Raw genomic sequence first — 27846 nt, 5'->3', positions numbered from 1 at the left:
AAGTAGCTGAAAAAAGCTGTACTGGCTGACACTGCTGATAAAAAGGTAGGTAACACATTTCTGCTTTTTCTGTGGTATTTGAGGTTCACTCCAAGTTTTACAAGAGAGTTATTTTTAAATTGTTGCATAACACATGTCTGTCCAATATTTCTTTCCTCAATCAAGCAAAGAAAATGCATTTGTTATTCCTCGGAGATTTCTGGTGCTTCTTATTTAGAGCCCAAAATAAAGATGCACACAAGAAGGCAAACATCAGAGAGAAATTATTATCCATGAGATAATGCACAGCCTAATTTACCACATATCTGAGACTGTTTCACCTGCAATAAATTATTTTGCCCAGCAGGAAAAGTCCTGTTTGACCTTCTTTTTTTTTTTTCCTGCAGCTGAAAATTCTGCTACTACTTCTAGGTCACAAGTTCAAATTCCACCCTGGTTGGGAGTGATTAAATATATCAATTTCTAATAGTATCTATTTGGTTAATAATAGGACAGCTGCTAATGTTCACTTTTTCAGGGACACTTGCATATGGCTAAGTGGTAGTCTATGGGTCTGATCTCTCCACAGCCTCTGTGTATCGCCCAAGAGGTACACTGGAGATGTGAATCCAATGTAGCAGCAGTCCTTGGGGAGTCCCTGGCTGGAGCAGAGCTGGCAGAGCTGATCCCAAAGCAAAGTGTCATTCTCCAGATGGGGCAGTCCCTCTTTCCTGGCTCTTCCCATGCTCTCAAGTTATTTCTTTGAGAGAGGCAGCTGGGGGTCATTCAGAGCAATCCCACCCTTCAAAGATAGACCCAGGCTGAAAAATTCTTCTGGGCTGCCCTGTCTCAGGATCACAAACACTTAAAGATATAAACCCGCCCTTACTACTTTATTCTTGCATCATGTGCGGCCGAGCCAGAACAGGAGCTACAGATTTTGTCAAGTGCCAGCTATAGTTACAGCATTACATAAGAAACCGCAACAGCGAAGAATCACAAATCTATCACTACAGCTGGCACCAAACGGCATCTTTGCACAGGCTTAGCAGAAAAGCTGCCTACTGAATGGGCACAGACCGTCAAATTGTTCTTTCTCTTCTCCAGGGCAGGGTTAAGGCAATTTGGCAGAGGGTGGTAAGGGAAAAAATTGCTGTATCTGTTCTGTGTGTGGGGTCAGGAAGCAGGTTTTATGCTTTTGCAAAGATAACCTGGCACCTTTAATGAAGAAAGCAAGAAAGAAGGAAAGCCATCAGAATGTGGCTTCCAGCTGTCAAGTCACATCAGCCAAGTAGAGATGTATAATCCCTGAGAGCAGTGGCACTGCTAGCCTCTAACATTTAATTGTGAGCTCTTTGAAAGAAGGCACCTGGTGTATTTCTTCTGTAAAACGCCTGGCACGCTACTGGCAGCTATAAATAATAACAACCGCTACCTCGGTATTTAGCAGCACAACATATGTGAAGGAAAGACGCAGGAACAGTAGATAGAAAAGAAGCAGTGTTCTTCTTCCTGGCTTACCGAGCCCTTGGTACACGCAGGGGTACACGCAGGGGTACACGCGCCTATCCGGCACACGGAGCAGAACCAGTCATCCCTGCTGCCACGAAAGCCAGAGGCGAGGCCACACTATTTGGGAAAGGAAAGAATTTCCCTGCGGGCATGTTGGCAGTGAAGATGCTGCTGGGTGGAAGACTCTCCTTCCTACCAGCACTTCAGCTGTCTAGGGTCAGATGAGTTTCCCACTGTTGGAAGGGAAGGTGTGGGACAGGCAATCGTCCTACATTTTTTTTGTTCTTTCATCATGGGAAATTTCCAGGTTCATTAAGCAGAAACGGGGCAATCAATACTGGCTGCATGAGGAAGGAGCTGAATACGCAGCTGAGGCTAGATGTGGCCTCGAACAGGCACGAAGACGGATGATGCTTGCTAGCAGATCGCCAGCACCTTCACTGAGCTCCAGGACTGCTACACTGTCCTACGCCTGCTGAATATTAGACTTCACAACTTTGCCAAAACTGACCACAGGCAGCTTCGATACACTCAAAGCTCTTCACTGACATGGGGAGGCTTTTGGACAGTGACAGCATGGCTGCTAGTCCAGCTGGGAAACTAGAGTCAGAGAGGAACAATGGAAACATTTATTCCTTAATGCAAGGACTCTGGATGAAGAGCTAGGCAAGAACTAGCAGTGCTAGTATTGTACATGAAACTAAAATTATAGGGGTAAGAGAAACGTGGTGGGACAGAAGGGTGTTTGCTTCTTGGGAAAGCTCAAAATAGCTTTGTCCATGCAGCACTGCAAACTAATGATAGGGAAGCTCTTCGGAATGAACAAGAAAGCGTGAATAAGAGTAGATCTGTTCCTGTTGAAGCCTGGTAAAAGTGTTTTTACTGGAGATGAGCTGTAAACTTTCATATGGATACAGACAGGGTTCTCTAATATATTACTAGAGAGAAATAATATGGAGAATTGTGTAATTATGGGAAAGAAACCTCCTAGATGAAGACTAGAGAACAAATGCTTTTAATAATGGCAGGTCTCTGGTACTGCTAGGCACGAGAGCAGGCATCAAATACTTAGGGACTCAACAAGAGATGACACTATTTTGCACTTACTTCTAGTAGCTGTAAATAGGTTGGATTGAAAGAGAAATTTGAATGGAAATGGAAATTTGTCTTTCACTTGTCACTTTGAGGTTAACTAACAAACATTTCCTGCAAATAAAGATCCGCACCCCAAAGTCCAATATCCGCAGACAGCACAGAATTGGTAAATAGGCTAAGTCAATGCAGAGAAGAATGGAGTTATAATGTAAAAATGACTAATTTACAGGACTGAATGTCTCAAAATGGTGCATATGTTGGTATAAGACAGTATTATGCATGTAGGATCAATAAATTCAGAATAAGCTGGGACCTCCTCCTTGCAAGTCAGAGGGGAAGAAGCAGTTGGTTGTATTTATTCAATTGCAAGACAACTATGAACCATCAGTGGGATGCATCCACAAAAAAAGCATACAAGGTCCTTGCACGCATCAAGGCAAGGCATTTCCAGTGTAGCTATATAAGTATTCGTGCACAAGGACATCTGGAATACCATATACAGCTCTAAAGCCTGTTGGGAATCCAGATGTGTAGCATGCAGATATCGCACGGACAACCTAGCAGCTCTTGCAGATAAATCTGGGCATGTAAAGTGCTTTCTTAACGTTTCAGTCCTATCGTAGATACTCCCCAGTATTTCCTGGCATATCAAAAGAGGTCTGGCATGGTAACTGTGGAGGAGGGGTAAGCAGAAGATGGTGATAATATGGGCTTCAGCTTTTGGTGTCGGGAGAACATCCACCCAGCGATCTGTATCTTGTTTGGGTGGAAATATGGTGTTAATTATCTTCATGACAGATGGATCTGGCAATTCATTTCAGCTGCTTTAGATCATACATTCCTCTGGCTGGTAGACCTTCAGAAAATAGAGAAATAGATCTCCAAGATGAAGGAAGGAATGCCATAATAAGGACAGATGTTGCCATGAAATTTTAGTGTTGCATTCAGCAAGGACTTAGGTTTACATATCATCATTGTAATACTCATATTCTTCCAGTCCTGTGTTCAGCTGGGCCTGTGTTATGTAAATGCAGTACTCCTATTAAGTCCAGGGGCTAAAAGGCACACCAATAATTGGCTGGAATGAATTATTGCTCATTATGAGTAGCCACTGCCGATTCTCCAGCCTCTCTACTTGTTTATATTTGTAGAAATTTACCAAATATTCCACACACATTCAGACTAAGAACTGATTTCCACCTCCTTCAACTACCCATCATCTGGCGTTTCTGAAAAGTCACTTATCATATGGCCTTCCAATTGGATACCATTAACAAAAGGCAAACGCATCAATAACCCAAATTTTGAAACAAACAATTGTTTCGGATAAAGTACAATGCCAAAGTACATGAAACGCTAAGAACCCATGAACAATGCCACAGCAGCCCTCCAACTACCTGCAGTCTTGATGATGGTAATTTCTGAATCATTCTGCAATCACTCCAAAAAGCCCTAGTGAGATCTGCACTCCACCATCTTATGTGTAGAGTTAAAACACAGTAAATGACATGGAGTTTACAAGCTTAGCACTGAATGGAACTCCAGGCTCTAACAAAATATCTTAAAATATCGTACTTGCTTAAACAACTGTACACAGATGACGACCAGTCCCCTCCAACTATTATCAAGCAACAGAAAAAGTTTAGCCATAGAACGTAGGTGTAAAATAGCCAAAACTGAGAAGAAAAACATATCCCCTATAGGAGAAAATGCAGGTTTCTCTCTCAGTCTCTCTTTTTTCTTTCTTTTTCAGGTATCTCTAAGTGTCACTTAGGTACTAAAGCTCTAGTCAGTGTAGGAACAGCTCAAACGTATGTATCACAGGACAGCATACTTGCTTCTCAGTGGTGTTCAACTCTGCAAAACCAAAACTCGTACCAGGGCTTCGTGCTGGGATTCTTTCTAAGGCTATTTCAGTCAATGCCTTTGTCTTGAAAAAGCCTACAGGTTAACACCACAAAGATGACTTGATCCATCGCCGTCCACCACGTTTTGAGGTTTCCTACAAAGTCTGTGGCAGAAAAGTTGGGAAAATTTCCAATTCTAAGAAACTTTTCCAGTTATTCTGACAGCTTTCCAAAGCTAACCTCGGTGTGTCTCAGCTTGGCCTGCCAGAGAGGAGAGCGCAGATCTTGCCAGCACACCCGGCTGCTCACCGTTAGCAAATTTGGCTACTGAGAGTGCAATGGGGAACATGGGCTGCTCACCCCAGACTGTCCGACTGCCAGAAATGGCCATCCCCATGGGACTGACACCTAACTGTACCTGTGACATCCTCAGGAGAGCTTCTCGTTGCGGGCGCTCTCTTCTCACTGAGGTCTTAAAAAATCAGTGGTTGCTACAAATGAATGCGAGAGCAACGATTACTTTCCAACTCCAATGATGTGAGCATAAAAGCACTATAGTAAGGGCAAAGTGAGGGGAAAACAATTACCATGTTCACCATTGTGACTATCTTGCATGTTATTTCTAGAGAACAGCCAGACTGAAACCCTCTACGTAAGAGCACAACCCGAACTTTGGATTAAATTGTGATCTGAGACTTTGAGATTCACAGATGAGGCTCCTTCCTTATCACTCGCTGCGGTGTGAAGACTCAGCAGTTCTGTGCTGCACCTGGCCTGACCTCTTTTTTTCTCCCCACTGATTTATTTAGCTTTCTGCTCTCTTCCTAGGCTCTGACTCTCATTTTGTATCACAGATATGAGCAATTCTGGCTGATCATACTCAGTGGAATTGAGTGTATCTTGCCTGGTTTATGTAAGGTCCGAGGATAAGGTCCTGTCCCTTAGAAATGTTTGTTAGCCTCAGCTTGAGCCAAGAGCCAAGATTAAAATTCAGCTTGAGAACAGAAGGTCTGGCATTATTTTGCATTTCTTAATAAAAGGTTTCCACTGTTCTAGTTATTTACTCTCCTCTGTGGAGCACCCAGTGCTGACTAGGCAAGGGCTATCCATTAAAGGCTGTCTCTCGTCTCAGCTTAAAGAGAAGTTCCCTCTCTTTGACGGGAAGAAGGTAGGAGAAATTAATTTTTCTTTCAGCATCGCCACACCTGGGGAAAGGATCTTGCTCACAGATAACAGTGCAAGCAAATATTTTCTTTGGGAGAAAAAGAGAAAGTGAAGATCAAGGTCAGAGGAGGCAAGAGTAAAGATATGCGACTGCCTTTAAAATAACCTTCCATAGAACATGTGGGGGTGTCATTTTATTTAATATGGAAAACATGCAAAAGCATAAAGGAGGGGTGACTGGCTTGGGGCTTACAGAGAGATAAAGGGGCTGCAAAGTCTGGTTGCACAGATATGCTGAATTCCAGCTGTACAGAATGAGACAACAGGCAGATGCAAGAAGGTCGAGAGAGATTGCATTTACCTCTACATAGATATAAATATAAAATATATATATATATATGTAGGAGCATAGCCCAACACCTCTGTCCCTGACTTCCCTGAAGCATCTTCCCTCCTGCCTGCTTACAGAGTATAAGGATTGTGGCTACTCTTTGCACAAGGTGCTAATGGAAAATTCATCTTGCCTTTGCCTCTACCATATAACCACAACCCCATGCAGAGTTTCAGTGAGTTTGCTGCATCTCAAGGTGCGGCTCAGCAGCAGCCTGGACATACAGCATCAGCCTACGAATCTGCATGACCCCCCATCACCACAGGATACAGATCAGTGCTGTGCACGTATGCATATTAGGATAAAAAAATCACCCCACTTTTCAAAATTTCAAACACATGCAGAAGTCTTGAATCAAAACCAACTATGAGTGCTTAAGAATCTGCATCTTTGACTCCTCACCCAGTGACTAAAAACTTCATTTTAGCTTTCCAAGTGTCTCATCACAGCTCACTGGCAGGATTTTCCCTGTAGTCCCTGGAAAGACACAGACAACCTGAGGCCAGCTAGACTAGAGGGTTTGGTTAGGTTGGCTGTGTCAGCCTCCAGGAGCACCCATTTCTGTCTACTGATCACAGGAAGAGCCCAGAAAGACTAACGTAAAATTTATGTCTGATTTGTAGCTGGCTATGTAACTAGGTGAGACATTCAGACAGGTACAGTAATGTTACCCCAAGTGGTTTATTCAATGACGCTCAGGAAAACTGTCATTAATCCCTGGCTACTGATTTAATTATTAGAGCACCCTTTCACTTCAGCTAGCTATAAGCTAGAAGTGGCCCACAAAATCATAATAAAAGACAAGGGAATAGAACTCAGAATACAAGTTATGTTTTGGGCTTTTCTTTTCTTCTTCTTTGTTTTTTTTTTATTTTCACAATTTGTTATGAACTCAAAACTGGACCTGTTTCCGTGGGAACTTGTGCTAAGGTATGCAAATATTTCAAACCAAACCAGTCCCATTTTCCAATGAGAGTGGGCCAGGTTTCAGGCAAAGATGCTTTCACAGCAAAACCATGGGAAAATTCACCATTTTCCATGTTTCCAATATGCCAATATTCATCTTCTGTTAAGTGCCAGCAATTGTTGGAACAAGGCTACAACCCAAGAAAGCACTTAAGCACATGCTTAACTTTCAGCACAGGAGTAACCTCAGTGATGTCCTGGGTCTTGTTTTTATATTCACTATTGTTAGTTACCTTGAATTTTTAAATCCGTAGGGACATTTTGCATCTTCTGAGCTGTGTAATTGGGCCATGAAAGGGATGGTAGCTCATGATTACTGAATTGTTAATTAATCACTTTTATTATATTTAAATATGCTTTAGAAGACCATAATGATGTATGCTTCCTTGATATTAGCTGTACTAATTAGATCATCTTTTCTAAATTAGAGTGCAGTTTTCTTAGCAGGTTTCCTTTTATCTGGTGTTCATTTTTCAAGAGAGCTTCATGTTGTTCCCACAGATGAGTGAATCATTTCCAGGGAATCGTGTTATGCAAAAGATGTTTTTCTTGCTGCTGTAGAATGCCTACGGGTAGATCATGGATCTCCTTGAAATCGTTAAATATTTTGAAGTTGGACTTTCCTCAACAATCATATGTTCCTTGACTAGATGAGCATAACTGCGTCTGGGATGAAACTCAGTCCCTACCACAAACTAGCGCATTACTATGTTAGAACAATCCCACTCCAATACAATTCGTTTTAGTGACACATGAAAGCAGAAAATGAAAGTGGCTGAAATACATTTATATATCTGAACATGCAAGTGTATTTTTTTTGCATTCTTTCTTTAGCACTTAATGGGTGCTCCAGCCCTGAAAGCCATTCTGTCTCCTTCTCCATCAAAATATTGCTTTCAAAAGATTTCTAAGGAAATGATAACCATGTTACTCCAGAGGTCCTAATTTAGGTTATCTTAAACATTTAACGTATCATAGCTCAGGTAGTTTGCAATATCCTTTCTGGTTATGCAAAGCCTGAATTTCACGTCTCTGCACAACTAGCCTGGAAATGTCTCAAAATCTTTCCATGAAATCTCAGGCTATTTCACTTGAGTGTGATGTTCCTGGTTCCAGAGAGAAATTATGAGAATATTCTCCCTTGGTGATACTTGGTACACCTATCTAGTTTAAAATCCTAACAATCAATTGTGATGCTGGACATTAACAGGATGCGAAGAACAGGTTATTGTTTTTCTCTGAACAAGTCTATTCAGCTCTCTGGAAAGCAGTACTTACGTGTCGACAAATCTCCTGCCGAGGTTTGAGATGACAACTGGAGATCCAGACTGGAAAGGGGGGTCCCGAACCACTTTGTACTGGATGGGTTTGCAGTCCGCACACAGCGTGCTGTGGGGGACAGAGCTCAGCATGGCAGCATCAATTTCCAGGTGCTCATCTAGAGTGTAGATCTGGATCCCGTACACCTCCTCACCCACTTGTCCTGCATCCAACTTTATGGTCAATGGGATGTCACAGAAGACATTCTGCGGCCCAAGAGAAATGTTCTTCCCGCTGATGGTGAGCAACTTGATGTCATTCACCGCTCCGCTGGAGTCCCAGTCCGGCGAAACAAATGTCACCCAGACTGTGAGGGACTCTGGAGTCAGGGGATAACGAAACTCCAGCTGCAGGTAGCAGCCCTGAGGCTCAGGACAGGCTGGGGGCACCGTGTGTTGGTTGACTGCTGAGTTGGGACTCCATGTTCTGACACTGGATTTACAAGGCTGCTCAACATCAGGGTGCCCTGGAAAGAAAGAAGGAAGCAAAGACAGGGCACAAAAGAAGTTAGAGAACATGAGTTATCATTGGCATCAGTCTTGAAAGACAAACTGGTGGCAGGAGAGCATATCTGTCCAGGAAACTAATTATTTACTTGAGCAGAACAGGCATGGCCAGCATGGAGAGGAGGAATATAATGCCTGGCTGGGCGAGAGACACAAACCCAGTTTAAGTGCCCAGCTGGACCAGACACCACACAACACACACTGTGCCAGTGCAACTGGTCCTGTATTTCCTATTTCTAGTGCCTTCCCCCGTGCCAAACAATGATATTTTCTACTCCTTCCACTTGGTCCTTTACCTGATAAACAGAGTCACTTTGCCTTCAGTTCACCCCCGTGCTCCTACTTATTCCCTTGCCTCTCACTCTAAAATACAACCTTTTTCTCTTTAACAAAGACAAGAAAAGAGCTTTTGTTCATTCCAAGAAGCTGTTGCACTGTGCTGTTGAGGGGCAACTCCTATGCCACTTACAGACTAGTCTAGCACATCATGTAAGACCCCTTTTTTTGGAGCCACATGGAGCACAGGTCTGAGCTGTCTCTTTGCACTCGTTGTGATGAAACAACAGGCACTTTACTCTTACATTTCTCACCGTTGGCTATGTTCAACTACATGGGAGGTATTACTAAAAACTAATGAAAGCCACAATGCTTGCTGGGTTCCCAAATACTATGGTAACATTACAATTTGGCACAGAGTCATGGACTGCAAGATCCAGAGAGGTCAGATGGGTGGAACAGTTGGTAACAGAATCCAGTGAGAGCTATAAATTCCCTCTTCCTTCCCAAATAATCACACGAAAAGGGAGCAAGCAGGACAGGGAGAAGGCAAAGTACAGAAAAGAAGAAAGGGGAAAGTAAAGATAAAGAAAGGTAATGAGGGGAGAGAAATGGAGAAGGCAGATAAAAAAAAGAGAGCACAGCTGTTTGCAACTGAGGAAGAAAGCAAGATAAAGCACTGGGCAAACATGAACAAACAGGACATCACTACTAATTTGAAGAGAAAAGGGCAATGTGTGAAGGTTATTCTTATTGTCTGTGATCCAATGAAGTGTTAGAAATGTGCCTCTTTTGTCAAGGATAAACAGCACAGGGAATTCTCCTGTTCATACCAAATGAACCCAGATGCAGAATAGATTTCCTGGTATCTGAGGCAGTCCTCCCCGCGATCCAATGCAATTGTCCTGCAGATGCACAACTTTTCATGCTTCTCCCTCACCCGCACATACCCCATAGGCCTCCTCTCCTCCTCACATGCCACAGAGTAGTGGGAATGCCACTAACCTCAGCATCTGGAGAGACCACAGCAGCAATATATTTTGAAGAAAGCCAGAGTTCCATTTAACACGCTCAAGTTTCCCCCACCCCCCGGCAAGCTTGCAAGTACTGTGTATAATCATTCTGAGTAGCAAATACCCCATTCGACTCACGTTATCTCACAACATTCGCTGCCATCCGCATGTGCTTGGCTGGGCCCTCCAATGACTTTCTCACAGACTCACAGCAAGCTCCTGACTGCAGCCCTAAGAAGGTGGTTTTTAACCCCAGTATCTCAGAGGGCTTTGGAGAGATCTATGAATCTTACCGCTACCATCTCGCAGATAAGAAAATGGAGCTGATTAATGGCTCACAGCCTAGTACGTTTACAAAAGTGGTCTCCACTTGGGTTCCTGCAAATTCACCTCTGCCAGTTCAAGGCCTCTCTTAAGACTTAAATAGTGAATAAACCTACATGTTTTGGTAGATCGGGGTGTGATCCCTGGCATTACATGAATTGGACTCAGCCTCCAGGGAGTTTATTGCAGATCATTACCCCAAAATGGGAGCTTTATTGTAGTCATCCATAGACTAAAAACCTCAATGAAGTTGAGATAAAGAGACCCTTTCTTAAATATCATCAAACACTTAGACCTGGGTAAGAAAAATTCATTTAATTGTGGAAGAGGATGGAAACCTTATTCCATGTAACTCTGGATTTCTAGAGATGGGTAAATACTACGAAAATTGCAAATATTTGTATATAAAAAGAAATGGCACATTAGTTATTCTGCCCCGTGCACTTAGGTTCTGAAAGTCCTTCAGCTTATGAGATAGTCAGCAAGATCAGTCATAGAACAGCATCTCGTACAACATCATGTCTTGCCTAACACAAAATGTGCATGTGAGGTTTGTGAGGATAAGCCAAATGGTCAGAGAGCAGGGGTGGCAGGCTGGGAGAGAGGCTTCCCCCAAAACATCGGCCACAGCCTGGTATGTCAACACAAGCCTTCAACATGCAGTTAAGTGAAGCGGCTGGGATGAATGCCCCTCCATTGCCCTGGCACATGGACAAGAGACTTGACACACTTGTACAGGGAGGCCAGCTAGAATCAGCAGCCTCTTGGGATGCAGTCACTGTCACAACTACAACTCACCTGCCACATTTCTTAGGCAGTCAAGACAAAGGAACCATCCAGTAGGACTCTAATGTCCAACTGAGACAATTCCACTTGCAAATACAGAGTGAATTGCTTTTGAGTGAAATATTGGCCACTTGGAAAGGCAGGGCACTAAAGCAGCCTAAGGCAGCGAAATTTTTTATTATATTCTCATACTTCTCTTAGTCAATAATGAGCCAGGCAGTAGGAATTGACTGATATATGCATATATTGCACAGTAAGCAAAGGTCCTTACTTGGGTTTGAGCCAAAATCACCTTTCATATATAAAAAACCCCTTTGACCAAGTTGCGGAGGTGCTGTAAGGTTTGTTTATCTAGCTGGTGTTGCTGGTGAGAATCCAGGTAGGTTAGAGCTTTCTTGCTCTACGGTGAAGGTAAGGAGTAAATCAGAACTGCCTGATCTCCAGTGCCTTCCCACAACTGCTGCCAAGGAGCAAACAGCCCCTCATGCAAGGGGCACAACTGGCTGAGAAAGAATCACAAAATATCTCAGGCCAGGGGGTTGGACCCCGCTGTGCTCAGGCACAAGCAGGGCACTAGGAAGGACACAGTCCCCACGGCAGACTTTTGCAATGGGCACGGCTCACACGTAGTCCAGACCCCAACTGGTGTCAGCTACCCGGGGTAACTGTGCAGCCTAACAATGCTATGAGGCCTCAGGAAAATGAAATCAGACCCAGCAGGTTCAGAGCTGCTTCAGAGACACGTGAGAAATGTGGTTTTCTGGTAAGAAGCTGGATGAGTACTATGAAACATTTTCCATGAGTGTCGTCTCAAATTTTAAAATGAGTTCATTTTGGCCATGCTTACGCCTCTTTCGTATTCACTTTCCATGAACATTCAAGCAGTGGAGATTTACACACATGAATGCTTGCAGAAAGTGAATTTAAAGCTTGCATGCTTGAGTACTCACAGATAGACAATTAAAGAAGCCAGACAATGATCTAACTGTGCTATTTGTAACTCAGACCAAGTGCAAATAGGCAGAGATCCTGAATGTCAGGGAGTGTGGTAGTGATGACAGAAAATTACACAGCAACAAATACCATACACTTGGTGTATTTTCTACCCTAAAGTGGAGACAACTTATTAATGTAGTAAGAGGATAGGATTCCCAAATTTTCTTTCCAGAGCAATGGCACAACAGCAATTGAATGAGACAGATAAGGATCAGACTGCACCCTTCATAGTTAAGAACATGCAGGCACACACTGTAAGAAGAGGAAATTAAATGCAAAATGCAGCTGAGTAATAAATCTTAGAGTAGCTTAGTTTCTCTAGGAATGATGCCGCTGGCAAGACGTGTGAGATCTAGAAGTTTTCAAATCAGAGCACGTTAGAGAAATTTTGACGGAACTGCATATCTCAATGGATATGCAGTTCTTTCAAAATCAAAACACTTTGCAAAATTGGGTTTATTTGGCCAAAATTTTATTCTGGAAGAGAAAATGGGAAGAAAGTTCTAACAATATTGGAACATTGTGTTTTGACATTTTTGGAAGAAATCGTTTCACTTTTGCATTTTGAAACACTTTTCATTTTGATATTAAAAGTTTCTTTTGCCCTGGATTATATACTAAAAGGGGATATTTTCAAATGTCATAATTTAACCAAAGTTCATGAAAGAGGAATTATATGAGCTAAACAAAACATTTTGGCCAGCCTCAAACACTTTTTGTTTTTAATTTTCCTTCATGGAGAATTTCAAAAGTTTCAGGTTTTGTTCCAAACGAAACCAGGTTTCAAAGTCTTGTAATCCTTGGCTAAGTGGAAATTCCACCTTCCACCCTGCACTACTACTGCAAGCGGTCCAAACTTCAGTAATTCTGTTTACTTGATAATCCAGTCGCACTCATAGCCGGAGCACAGTTTCCCAGGCCAAAGCTCTGGAACAACATCCACCCAAGGGGCAGGTGTGCTCTGTGCTGTGCCTGGCAGCCTTGGCCCTTGGATGTCCAAACTGGGGGGGTGAGTTGCAGTGAACCACAACCTCTGTTGGGCCCCCACCCCGGGAGGTGGGTGCGTGCAGCAGAGGACACTTGCCCACACATTTTGTCCCACCACACAGCAGGGACGCAGCTTGCTGCACATGCTGACCTTAGGACTAGGGAGGGCTCCTGGGTGCCAGCACTGCATATATCACCATATTAGCTTACAAATAATCTTCCTTGTAGAATAACTCCCATGTACTCTAGCTGCAGGACAGAGAAGCCGTTAATGTAAGGAGGTATTTGTATAATGAGTTTGCAAAATCCAGGGATTGGCCTTTGAGTTCACTGAGCCCGCCTGTGTGTTTACAGTGAAGTCTGGGCCCAGAGTGTGCTGCTCCCAAAGGAATAGCTCATGACAGACATATTGAAATAATATTCTGCTCTTTCCAAACCATAATTTGTGATTACTGAACTCTGCCTGGTATAATCTTAAATATGCTCTACCATATCCACCTACTTATGTAATGGAAGGTACATATGGAGGAGAGGTAATGGTGGAGTTCTAATGGCATTGCACGACTAGCTCTGCAGACCATTCTCCCTCCAACGTGCTCTAAGAGGAGCAGTAAGTATGACTTGCAAAACACCCTGAACTAGACTGGGCTTGACGTAGTCACTTGCGTTCATGCTGCAGAGTACCTGCCCAAAGGGCAATCTCCACTCCTTTCAGCCTGTCTGCTGGTGCAGCCCGTTACGATTCAATGGAAAAGAAGGCAGCAGAAATCAGGCCCAAATAAATAACATGCAATTCTTCACTTTCGGAGTTGGAGTAGAAGGAGTAAACAGCTCCCCTGAGGAATTAATCTGGCAGATGTGAATGGTCAGCATTTCTTGGCACTCCACCGCTTTCTGAAATTCAGGTTCAGCTCCCAGAATTCATTTAATTCATGGGCAGGGTCAGGACACGGGGGCCAAAACACAGGTATTTCAGCCAGTGGCATTACTTGAGGGCACAGCGTATTCATGTGTCCTCTATTTTTGTTCATGCTACATATAGGTATAATCAGTCACGCTCTCCCAGATTTTCCCACTATCTTTGTGGCTCTCCTTTTGCTCTGGCCCGTCTTCTCGCCCACCACGTCTTTGTCCCCAGCCCCGTGACTCACCTTCTGCTTCCCGTGGGCTCCAGTGCCCTGAGGGATCGCAGGGCATCGGAGAAGAGGCGCTGAAGGCATACTGCACCAGGACTCTTCCTTCCGCACACAGATCACATGCTGATCCCACTTCTCTAGGAGGCCAGGAAAACAGGAAAACACACCAACTTAGTAACAGCTGAATGAGCTGCTTATTCAACTACATTAAAAGCAGTAAGACTTAGAATTCAGTACCACTTAACCCTCTTTTCTCAAGGCACTGACAAGAGTGTTTTCTGACGCTGACCTTCTGTAGGTTTGGGCTAACAGCCTGTGTAGACAGCATCTGTGAGTCCGCCATCCGACACAAATGACAGCAACCTGTGAAATCACACTCAGCTATATCTTTTTTTTTGTTGTTGCCCTGCACTACAACTGGATCAAACCCTGACAAAAGAAAATATATGTTGCTTAGTGGTTAGAGCAGAGAAAACGGCCTCAGGAGATTTCAGATCTATTTCTGCTCCCACCATGGATTTATTGCTTGAACTTGTAGTATCTTCAGGATTGTGAAGGCCTTGGGCTTACTGGTGATTAGAGGAGAGGGTAAAGTCCCCGGCTTTGAGAACATCAGACAGAGCTGCTCTGCGAAGCACAGCTTTGTTAAGTATGCAAGGACCTGCTTTTGGAGGTGTATCACAGCCCAGATCGTTAAAAGCCTGGAAAAGGGGTGGGTTATGAACATACATAAAAGAACATGCCCTTAATCCTTTTCGCAGGGGAAACTGGATTTGATACCTGGCAGCTTTGGCACCAGTAGATGGCTTTTTCTGAAGTGGAACAGCTTATGGGTACATGCCATCAGATGGCATGACATGGCATTAAAAAAGGCACTTCACTGCCCAATACCAACATTACTTCACCTACACAATACATCTAATACCAGCTACTGTCAATAAAGTACTATCAGCAGAAGTGGTTAAACAGGAAAACCCAGTTAAATGCTGATTCACAAATACTTTTGCTAATACATTCACAAGATCAGTGTTTAAGCTGATGTAGACTGGATTAATGCTAATATCTTCCATAACATGAAGCTGATTTATATCAGCTAAGGATGTAACTCACACAGTTCAGCTCTACGTTCCTTGGGGTCACAAAATTTGGAACCGTGTATGACCTGGAATGTGTGGTTATTCATCCTAGTAAGGTGCTTATTATTCAGAATTCACTGTTCGGCTTTAAGGAACGCTGCCCACTCAAAACGAAAGGAAAAAAATAATTATCTTAATGATTAAATGCACCTAGGAAAGGACAGAAGTTTCAGGCAAACTATTTGTGCATAACCCATAGTGTACTCTCTAAGCTACCCAAGTAAGTATGGATTGAGTCATCAATTATTATAATCAGCTATGCAAATTCTAACCATCTCCCATTGCGCGATTTATTTCAGCACTGCTTTGCGAAGGGCATTGTGATCCTCAGGCAGAAGTTATTTTGGATCCTCAGTGAGGACACCGGGACTGTAAATTTACTCTCACAGCCCTTCCAGGCTGTGCGATCTCCTTTCCCTTTGGTGGTAGGGACAACACGCTCAGCTGCTCCACAGCTTCGCATCTCCTATGACAGGGATCTATTTGAAAGTCAACTTTCTGTTGGCTTAATTAGGCGGAAGCATGGATTGTCAACAGGGGGGACCTGGAATGAAATCAGTGGTAAAACTCGTATCCATTTCAATATGGCCCACAGCCACCCCTACAAAGAGGAGGTAAATGATTGAACTCTCAGGCAGTGCAGAAAGGGATGCACCTGCTGAAAACATCTGAAGAATAAAATGTGGCAATGGGGTAGAATAATGAAGAGGGAGGCAAAGGTGCCTTTGCCTTCTTCCTTGCACAATCTGTAACGCTGGTAATGAACAAATGTGGGCATGTTGCGAGTAACTTCTCTCTCTGTCTCACTTCACCCACCTGCACTATTGGTATGACACTGCCTCCCTACTTCATTTCTCAGCTGTCTATTTAGCAGTGGTTTAAGTGTCTAACTCAGCCTGCCTAAATAATATATGTAAAAAAAAAATCAAGAATCCAGAATAAAAGGTACTGAGAAATCAAAATGTAGAATTATTATAGTGCAGTTGTTTTTCAGACACATCCACCAACAGTCAGGATAGAAGTCCCTGCAATAACAATCTTTCAGTTTCTCTACAAAGAGACTCCTGCATTAGCACTTGGTCCTGGATGAGGACAGGGCTTTGAAAGCCAAGTTTCCACAATTAGGACTGCTTTTTACTCAAATTAGCAGCTATACAATTTCATCACAGGCTGCCATGGTGGAAAAAACTGTAGGCTTATGGACAAACATTTCCTTTTACCAGCAAGGACTTGGAGGTAAGAGAAATCACAAGGAGCATCATGTGGGAAAGGCTATGAGCAAACTTTCTCTTTTTACTTTTCCAATTTGGGAGCCAAACTCAACCCTGATGTAACTCCACTGGCTGAAAGGAGTTACACAGGGGATGACTCCTGGGTTAAAGTTTTTGGTCTGCAGACTCTTGCACACAAATCCTACAAACAGCCACGAATGTCAAAACTAATTATGGAATCGCATTTACAGGCTTATGAAAATCTAAGCCAGATCCTTACACCTTATGCAGCCACTGAGATCAAGACAAAATGAGCGTAAATTGGTTCAAAACACTATTAATTAGGAACGATAGCATATCTGACACCTTATACACCGGTGCACATGACTCCCCAAAGTGCAGGGTAATGGAAAATCTAGACTTCTCTGTTTTCTAATAAGCCAAGTACTGGGGAAATTCCAGCTTATGAAGTTCAGAGCGCAGGAGGAATTCATTCCTACAGCATGATATTTCAGTGAAGTGGATTCAAAATCTAAAGATTACTAGTGAAAAACAGACAATTCTCTGCAGGGCCAGCACCAGTTCAGTGGGCAACGCAAAACCAGTAAAAATCTTTCATTCCTTTCAGTAAAAAGTGCCTGTTTTCAGGCTAAATTGTGTCTGCTTACTTGAAATTCAGAATTGGTGCTCTCTCCTCTAAGGCACTGAAACTTTCCAGCAAGGTTTAAGCAAGCGATTATCAAGCCCAGCCATCTAGATCTGGAACACCATACTGACCAAAATACTTGCTTGCTAACAATGAGATAGCATCACATTCATGGAAATTAATGCAGTCACCTCAGTGAAAACTTGGAAGAGCAGATGCATGCAAAGTTTTCTGTCCAAGCAGAATTTGCTGCAGAGCCCTATTACAATAACTGTTTACATCCTGCCTACGCATATCAAACAGGAGGCGCATGAATGGATGCTTAGCGACAGCAGATGAACGCATCTAATAGATGCAGTCAGGAAATGAATAGAGTTTTCTTTTTCTCACTTGTTTTCACTTGTTTTGTTGGCTCTATTATTATATTATTATTACATATTATTATATGCACATGCGACATTTTTCTTGCTTTTTTTTTAATGGGAAGATGGAGAATGGGAAGTATTCCAATCCCGTGTGCAGGAGCTACAAGAAGAAATGCTGGTTCTTGATATATTTGATTATTAGAGATGTTTAGAAACTCAACCAGCTGCTGGAGTTTAGGGTCAAACACATGTTGGCAAATTTGTGTGCAGGTAAATGACTCTCTAATATAGAAGACATCAATTGAACACACTAAATAGGTAAGGAGGGTCTGTCAGGAAGAAGATGTTACTTCTGTGCACAGCTCATGTAGCTACTCTTGCCAAGGTGTGAGGACACAGGATAGCCAACCCCAAATTTACAAGAACTACGCGTTAGCATTACTGTCTGTCCCCAAATCCACATAATTAATCATGTAATTTCTAGAAACAAGGCCCTAAGAGAAAAGCACCTAATACTGTGGCACCTGTGACAAAGTTGCATCTAAGCAGGGAAAAGGAACATGGTCTTTACTTCCATGCTTCATCTCGCTTCAACCGCAGACCCATCAGGACTTCAACCACAAATATAGCCAGCCCAGTGTTACATTTTTAAACACAAGGCTAAATTTTCCCTTCCTGACTTTCATTAAGCAGAGGTCACTGCCTATGCACAGCTCTAGAGAATAAAAGGGACATAAAAGGAACTTGAGTTACACTGAGCATGCCTAGAGTAGCATTGTAATTTGAATCAGGAGCGAGCTTTTGAAGTGAAACTCTCCATCTTCCCCACTTACAGCACTCGGAGCAGTCCTGGAGCATGGAAGCTGGACCCTGTTTTGCCTGAAACCAGAGTGGAGATGTGCTCCGGGACCACACCTGATGTGCTCCAACTGCTGATGCCATGAGGCCAGGCTAGAGCTAGGCTGAAACAACCCCCCCAAAACCCCTACAGTGTTGACGTCAGGTCTTCATTAACAACTGTTTTGCGCTAGAGATCTACTTATATTGGGCCACAATACTTGCTAATGTAGCCAGAGCCATTCATCCTTTTAAGGCCCTTTTACACTGTCAAAACAGCATGGAAGGGGCCTCTGTGCATTAGAAACCAGGCCCAAGGCACTCAGCAGTTGAGTATCAGTCTTCTGTTTTTTACATGAATAGTCCCATTGAAGTGAATGAGTTTATTCATTCAAGTGAGGCAAGTAAAATTTGGGCCATGGTGTGCACTTTGTGTAAAAATATCTGCGAAGTTTTACAGTATTCCCACACACAGATAAGATTATACTTGGCCAATTTTACCTCCTACTTGTCTTGCACAGTGACCCAATTTTACAAATTGATACAGGCATGTATCTCTAAACGAGCAGCGCTGGACATATCGGTACTGGAAGTTCAGCATGTGAGGTTTTCCAGTATTAGTCACTATAATACTACTATCATCCTTGTTTTGATTAATATATCAGAAATTTGAGCATGGTTTAGACAGGATCATTTATATATTTCAGTGACATTTTTAAATGGTCACAGCAACATTTCTGTATCTGTTGGCACTGGGAATCTCATTTTAACAAGGAATTGGACTCAAAGTATTTGAGGCTGTCTCTTTAAATCTCTTCAGTAATACTGAGCACACAGATTTGAAAACCCAAAGGACTTTTTTTTTCTAGAAAATCACTATTTATTTAACATATGATAACTCTGTTATGAAATTTCAGATTTAGCAAGCTATCCACTGTATGTTATTTAAGAAGCAACTAACTAGGGGTTATTAAGAACATATTGATTGAGTTATAAGAAATATGTAATAAAGGCATATTTGGTTACATAACAATTAACTCTGCATCAATGTGTTTTAAAAGGCAGATGGTATTTATTTAACACATGATAAGTATCTTCTGAAATCTAAATTAAATTGGAGAAACTTAATTTACCTAAAAATGATTATGGGCTAAAAAATTCTGAATTAATTTTCAGAACTTCACATAAGTCCTTTTCACACGTAGGTAATAAAGGGATTCAGTTGCAAAACTGCAATTAAAGCGAACACTGTTCAGAGCACAAGACCTCTCTATCAACTCGTAATATGATTTGATTGCCTTCCCCGTATTAATCTGCAATAAAGGTGGAAAATCTCATCTGGGCAGAAAACAACAGCTATTTGCCTACTTAGATAAAGTGCAAGCTGGCCACTGAAACGGCCATGGTGTCCTAGTAGTGCTGGAAGGAGTTTCATCCCTGATGGAGGCAGTGGCTTTCAAGGTGCTCTCACTGAACAAAGCAGCAGTGCTGAGACAGCTTTTTGGGTGCTAATATGCTTGTAAATTCGGCCTCCTGTGATACGTACTGCTACAGTCCTGAAGGACACGCGAAGTTTGCTCTCTATAAAATAACAAAGCAAAAAGTGGAGAAGAAATGCAAACAGGGAAGGTGAGATAACGGTAATGCGAGAAGGCCAATCATTTAGGAAGTTCTCTCCTAGGACTCCCATAGCTCCTGCAGCTCATCCAAGCACTACGTAAGAGTATTTAGATGAACTACACAGATGCTCAGGTCATCCTGGGGCAGAGTTGCTCCAGCTATGAACTGCAATGAGGTGCAACTCTCATCCAGAGCCCTACTTTCGTTTAATTTTTCGTTATTGGTACCACACATCTGCATGCCTATCAGACACGAACACACACACATACTCCGACCTACATGCTCTACTCAGGGTGCAGCAAGATGACACTCGAATGATATTCAGGGTTTTACGTCTTCAACTCTGCCTTGCTCGGTTCCCATCTCAGACCTGCAGCCCTGGGAAGGAGGCAGCATTTGTCCCTCTCCCCAGCCCTGCCACCTCCTTGCCCTGTGACACTCCACTGCCCATGAGCTCCACGTTGTCATGGGAGTAGAAACAAGATTCACTTTGTCCTTGCAATTGCAAAGGAAACTTGCAAGAGGAGGAGGGAGGAACGTGCAGGCAGAGCTGAAGCCCACAGGTATTTGTGAGCAGCAGTAACAGCAGGAGTCACAGGGCCAGAATCACTGATTGAAAATTCCTCCCATAACATATGGAAAAAGATTTGCCCTTTACATGGCAAATCAATGGCCCTCAACTGAGTGCTACAGGCTGAGAAAGGAAGAGCAGAAAACAGATCAATAACCTCCTCAGTACGAACCAATTTAGGAAAGAGCCTTAATCCAGACTGAGCACAGCGCACGATAAAGCTGTGCTCCTGGAGAGGGGCCCCGGGTTGTTCCCCTAACTCTCCCCTTTCCATTCAATTCAGTGCAAGAGTACAGAGCAGCGCGTGATCACCTTTCAAAGAAGTGGCCATCAATGGGTGGAAACCACTCCAGGGTGACTGAGGTGGAGGTCCGAGCAACAATCTGGGGAGCAATTGCAATAGGAGCCGGTTTCTTCGCGGGCTGCCAGCTCTGATAGACGAGGTCCAAGTAGCAGTGCATCCTGGCCACTTGGTTGGGCGTGAAGGAGTCGGTGCAGTCATCGTCTGAAATTAAAAGAGAAGCCACATCAACCACGCGGGAGATAAGGTGGGAGCAAGAGAAAGAATTACGACCCACTGAATGGCAGCTTTTTGCAAGGGCCGGGATAGGTTCTCGCAGCACTCAAAAGTTAATGGCCTGTGAACAAATTAGTGCAGTCATCACTTGTGGAGGCAGGTGAAAGGAAACAAAAGTTAAAGAGGAAAAAATAAATCAGTAAACGTTCCCTCCCTCTGGTCCGGGATACCTAAGCACCTAGAGATCATCCCTAGATGAGACAGAGACACATGGAGGTGAAGAAAGAAAAAGCCTCAGTGCAGCACCTTCTGGTCAGAATTGGGGCTACCAGTGGACCTCTGGCCTTAGAAGAATTTCAAGTCTTAAAGAATATCTCTGAGAGACGATAAAAGGGCAAAGGACAGCTAGTGTTAGGATAAAGCATTGACTGAGATTCATGCAAACTGCGTGCAATAGACTTTGACAAATTTCTTAGATTAAAAGAACACAGAATTTTAAAAATATATAATTTTTTTAAAGTTCTTAAATTTTCTAATGAACAAATAAAAACGTTCTGAAAGATCAATATAAAAGAAAATAGTTACAAGCACTGATTAAAAATGTCAATTTTTGGTGCAGTAAAATAACTTTATTTCTGTTGCAAATCTCCCCCATTACCATTATGATTCTAACCCTCTCCTGAACTTTTCATAAACATTTTTGATATTTCAAATTTCTTTTTCATTCAAAATGGAGAAATAATTTTGCTGGATAATTTCCCATAGATATGCATTTCTCATTTCATCTGATTTCCCCAAACATGATTTGGCAACAAGAACGCATCTAGTGCCCTCTGAACACCATACAACTTTACAACTACAACACCCCGGAGAAGTAGAAAATTATTATTTCTCTATTGTGCAGATCACAGAAGGAATAAATATGTTGTGCAGAGTCACCCAGAAAAACTATGCTGAAGAACTTGATGCTAGCACTTTAACCATTTTTCTGGTACTCTTCCCATCAGATGAAAAGCTCTTGAAAACACAGAGTGTTTCTTCACATGTGCCTGCAGAGTTCCTTGCCCAGTAAAGCTCAGTCCCAGATGGGACCTCTGCATGCTACTGCGATACAAACAACAATGACGGTTTTGCACAGGTCAAGTAATACACTTTTCTGGGAAAGGTGCAGGTCACTGAAGGCTGTTCAGAGAGTTGCTTGCATGTGTGTATGTTGGCAGTTCAATATTGTAATAGCGTTACTAGATGGTCTGATGTCTTCAAGCCCTGTGGAACTCAAGAGGAATGAAAAAATATGAATTTGTTCTAAAGAAAAGCGTGAATTCGCTGGCTAATTTAAAACCTTACCACATCTTCCCTGAGATGCAAGCAAAAGGGGACAGCTTTGGTTGGGATCCTGCTCAAACTAAAGCCCCAAATGCAGTCCCACCACAGTAAGGACATGTCAGTTCACATGTTCTCCTGCGTCTCTCCTAATTCCACTGAGCAGTGGACCTCCTCTCATCAAACATCCACAGCAGATAGACACCACCAGCTTGAAAATATCTACAAATCCCTGTGGGTATGCAAAAAGCTGCTTTAATATGACATCTCTGGATTTCCTCAATAATTATCGATGGTCTATCCCTGAGCATGCTGTAAAAGCCATAAATATTCTTCACGGAAGCACAGAAAGAGACAAAGGCCTTTAACAGCCATCATAAAGGAACAATAAAATATACATAGGACAAAGCAGTGAGACAATGGCACAGGAGAAAGATGACCTGCATTCTCAATCTGTTAAACATCAGCACATGCTGTCCCCTTGGGAAGGGGAAGGGAGGAGAGGTGAGGGAGAAGGGTATTGCATGTGATCACTGGATTTCAAGAAAGGTTCGGGATCCTCAGATGAAGTAATAATTAGAGAAATTCAAGAGTCTTTGCTGTGAAGATTATTCCAACAGAATACAGAGGCAGAATTCCTGCTGATTTCATGGAGAGTGGTCTAAAAGACTAACTTACCCTTTTATTCAGGAACACCATGGCTATTTGGACTTGTAAAAATAATTTACAAGTCAAATTTCTCACACTTCTCGATCTTCTGGACATCATCACTTGTTATTTCAGAGAAAGAAAAGTTACCCTTTAAGTCAGTGCTTTGCTACAGAGCTGGGGGTAACTGAACAGAGGATGTTAGACAGAGACAGACAGACAGAGTATGATCAAGCTGTATACAAGCAGCAAAACAGAAAGGAAAGAAAGGCAATGTTTAGAGCTGCATGACCTCAACCTAGATGTTTCAAAGGTATTTCTACAGCAATCTGATATCCTGATATATTTTTATTCCACTGGCAACAACAGAAAAGCAAATAGATTCATGCATGAACTCTAGAGATGCCTATCATGTCGCTTCACTTAATTTTTCAAGAAAAAAAGAAAAGGTTTCTGCTCAGAACACCAGCACATATTTAGCTCCCTATAGCAGATAGGTATCTCTGTCATCTGCCTCTCTGTCTCATCTCTCGAGAGAATTGGCAAGGCAACTTCTCTTTGGAAGAAGAGACCTCAGCATTTTGAAACACACATGCTCCACCCCTTGTCACATACACACAAGCAGATTTGGTGGAGATATATTGTCATCTGAAGTGGCACTGACTTATTTGTATGATGTTACCAGGAGGCTGTATCAGGCAGTAAGACTTTCTGCCCTACCGCATGGACAAAAGTGCAAAACATGTTGAGGAGCTGACCCAGTGCGTGTATGCTTGTCCCTGAAAACACCCTCTAAACAAACAGAAAAATAAAGAGAAAACTAAGCAACACTTTTAGCTAGTGCCATGAAGGGTATAAAAGCATTTGTTAGAAATAATTTCAATCTGTGCCCCAGATGACATTAAACACTTTGCTTCTCTACAGTTTTATTACAGAATAAGCACTCCTATGACCTTTTGAGTGGGCAATCTGTGTTTTTGCCTGGAGTATAAAGGTGCCCTTCAGTGGCTGTAAGTATATTGGTCACCTTTAAAATGTTGTTGATGCTGTCAGCTCAATGTCACAGACCTTCATCATGGCTAAACCCTGTGACCCAAAATAAGGCGAAATACGAGCCAAGGAATCCCTTGTTCTTTCTGGGAAATAAGAGAGGATCCTTCAACTCCCCTTGAACTTCCAGGGGTGCAGCAAGGACCCCACCCCACCCTCGTCCGATGGGCAAGGGTCACAGGAGCTCATGCCCTCTTTGCATTATGCTCTGCTGGTAGGAATGCCATGAACCAGCACCCCTGAGCAACACAGCTGTGCCTACAGAAGCCTGCAGAGTTATAACTACAAAATTAGGCTTTTGCTTAAGCAGCTTATTCCTCTTGGAGGGGTGGTTTTACCGCACTGGTATGGAGCCTTTGTAGTTGCACTCCCAGCACAAACCAGCACAGCACACTGGTAGTCTTTGACCAGAAGAGCAATCCTGATCCAGGTACTATCCCAGTATTCACACTCTAATCATGAAACTCAGATGTGAGTGATTCTAGCTGAACCACAGCGACTCCAAATCAAACAATAAACATGGTATTTGAACGAACACCTGGAGGCACGAGCAGTGTCTCATTAAACGTCTACCTATCACACCTTTATCCTACAGCCTTGGTGGTATCAATATTCATCTGACATTCAATATCTCCTTGGGAGAGGGTAAACAATCTCTGAATTTGTGTTTTACAAAGAACACCTCATAGATCAGGCACCCAGATCCCAGGGAAAGAGGTTGTCAAATTTGCTGTAGAGCCTTTAGAAGCTGTTTTCTTAATGCTTATCTCATTTCTTCCCTCCCCCAAACCTTCTGCCTGGTATTCACATGAAGCTATGTAAACTTGGGAAAACTGGGGAAAAAACAGAAGAACTGGAAGGGATTCCTAAGGCCATCAAGTTTGATCCCTTGTCAAGCCTGGTCCTAGACCAATGGACACACATGTCAGCATAAAGCCCTGTATGAAATGGACTGTAGAAATCAGAGGTAATACTGCTATTCTTTGCTCTTGCCCAGCCACAGACACCAACAGCAAACCGAGGAAACCCAAGTACCTGCGTAGCTCATGAAGTTACTGAACGGCGTGTTTAGGAAACTGTGAAAACCGCATGTGTCATTGCCAGGTCCAGGATCCCCACACAGTTTGTGCTTAGGAGCAGGGTTGGTGTCACTGCAGAGGTCCCCAGTCTCAAAGGAGGGCTCAGTTTCCATGCACGGATCACTGCAGGAGAGGATCTCCGAGATTCCCCGGAAGACGTGATAGAGCCCCAGGCTGTGCCCAATTTCATGGATCATTGTGTGCGTGTGGCCAGGGATTCCATAGAAGGAGGGATTCAGCACAATACCACCTGCAAGAGGAAAAGAGAATAGCTTCTATATTTGCCTTGTCTTCCTCAGAACAGCAAGAGAAAGGGAAAGGAAGACAATCCTAAGGGCAGATCCACTGGCAGTTCATCGGATCCTCTAGAGCACAGACTGCTTTTTGCACAATCAGGCACGTTGCCTGCTCAGAGAAAGGTTTAATCTCACCTTTAATCTGGGGCTCTAAGGATGAGGAATCGTGGGACAAAGCCCAACGTCCTAAACCAAAACCACAGTGACAATCGGTCTTTCAACTGAATATGCTCAATTTGGTTTGTTAACCTAGAGAAAAATCCGACATGCAATTACTTGATACTATGCAATTTCAAATAATTTAATGTGCTTAAAAAGAATGATTCTGCCCAGATAAGTGTAAGCAATGTATTTGATACCAAGAGTCAAACAAAACATACCTGGAGCACTCTCTGTATATTATCCCACACGGTAAAGATATAATAGAAGCCTATTAACTTCTGAAATGCCCTAAAAATTGCAGTAGGTTGCACCAATATTTGCAAACTAATAGCTGGACAAAGAAAACAGAATACACCCAAGGCTGGAACAGTTTTTGCAGAGTGTGCTCTGATCATATAGACAGCTTTGAAGTAATCGTCAGAAACACACTCTGTTCATATACTCAGACAAGCCTAGTTTGATGTGAACTGCACAGTCCACTAATGAATATGCATAAGCCTAATGTGTCAAAAAATATGAAATCCTGGAATATAATAATTCTAAAAGAACTGCATGGTTATTAAATGTGCGCAAAGAAAACCAACGGTGATTTTTTTTGTTGTATGAATCACGGGATGTATCGATAAGCAAATGGTAAATTAGTGAGGCTTTACAGTATATTGAATTAATCATAAGAATTATATTTTTAGCTCAGCTAGATATACCTTTGGATTTATGATACGCTTCAGATTTTCTTTATTTTTGTTGACCTCAACTTTTCCAAGCCTTTTATTTAAAACTGTTTGTGTATACTTCCTACCATGAGAACAGGAGACTGCTCTGTAAAAGTTATAACAGGAAAATAAATCTTGGATATGGTATGCTAATAATTTAGTGACAATAAGGACAGAAAAGGTTTTGGCAGGGGGAACTTTATCAGTGACTGTAGTGCAGGGAAGATGAGATCACCAGGTTCTGAAGCAACATAGACTCTTCCTTCTTATCTATCTGGAGACTTGGTTGCAATAACCATAGAATTAGAGGAAAATAAGACCGAGAAGATCTTAGGAAGTCATCTAAATTCCACTCTCAAACAATGCAGGACCAATTAGGACTATACCATCCCTCACACATCTTGCCCTAACGTCTCTTTACAACCCCTGATGACATGACTGCCCCAGCAATCAATTTCAGCACTCAGTATCCTTACAGCTGCAAGGATTTAACTCACATCTAATCTGAATTGATTTTTTGGCAATTTAAGTTCATGACTTCAAGTCCTGCCTCAGACGGATATGAAGAACAGAAGATTCTCCTCCCCTTTCATCAGCTTTTATGAGATTGTCATCATCCCCACTTTAGGCTCTTCTCCTTCAGTCAGAGTAACTGTAATCTGTTCAACCTTTCCTTGTAGCTCAATCCTTTTTCTAGACCTCCCCAACTGTTGTTCTCCTTTGGTCTTCCCAGTTGTCTCATCTTTTCCTCCAAGTACAGTGTCCAAACACAATACAGTATTCCAGCTGAAATTTTATCAATGCTGAAGAGAGAGAGGAAGGACCACATCGGATGTCCCCCAAGGACATGTGCAAAAATAGCAATAGAGAAAAGACTTTCCCTTTGTGCACGGGCATGTGTGACTACACACGTGCAGTGGAGAGGAGTCACATGGGCATGTACAAATACATATATAGTATTAAAGAACTGAAAATTTAAATACAGACACAAAAGATTGACTAAAATCAATCACACTGCAACATCTTGCCTATTATGCCATATGTGGCATCTGCGCATCCTTTTCACAGCACTGAACTGTTCCTTACAGTAGTTCTCCACAATTCCAATTAATCACATACAAACCTACCAGTATGCAGCCACTGCAATCCCCATGTTCCTTGTATCCCTCTCTCCCCCTTTATACAATACATGCTCTGATTCCTCTGGTGCTTGGTCTCTACACAGGTGGAGCCATTTACACCCAGAGAGTAACCTCGTATATTTTGTGGGGAGCTCCATCGCAAAGATAATTCCAGAGTTTGTTTTCCAACGGCAGGAGTATTGGTGAAATTCCTCAGCAGGACGTGCCTTCAAAATAAAGGCTGGGTAAATGG

General features: G+C 42.7%; 1 protein-coding gene across 1 annotated transcript in view; it reads right to left on the bottom strand.

Moving 5' to 3' along the window:
• PAPPA (pappalysin 1) overlaps positions 1–27846 on the bottom strand; it is a 181704-nt gene that overhangs the window by 98444 nt on the left and 55414 nt on the right. Inside the window, exons 4-7 of the mRNA XM_030000700.1 lie at positions 25258–25551; positions 20997–21189; positions 14314–14435; positions 8233–8740 (exon numbers count right to left, since the gene is read on the bottom strand). Of these exons, the coding sequence (XP_029856560.1) occupies positions 8233–8740; positions 14314–14435; positions 20997–21189; positions 25258–25551 (1117 nt within the window). The remainder of the gene's footprint in view (positions 1–8232; positions 8741–14313; positions 14436–20996; positions 21190–25257; positions 25552–27846) is intronic.

The sequence above is a fragment of the Aquila chrysaetos genome, chromosome 24, assembly GCF_900496995.4.
Source record: "Aquila chrysaetos chrysaetos chromosome 24, bAquChr1.4, whole genome shotgun sequence".
Taxonomy (NCBI): Eukaryota; Metazoa; Chordata; class Aves; order Accipitriformes; family Accipitridae; genus Aquila; species Aquila chrysaetos.
This window is presented reverse-complemented; position numbering and strand designations above follow the sequence as displayed.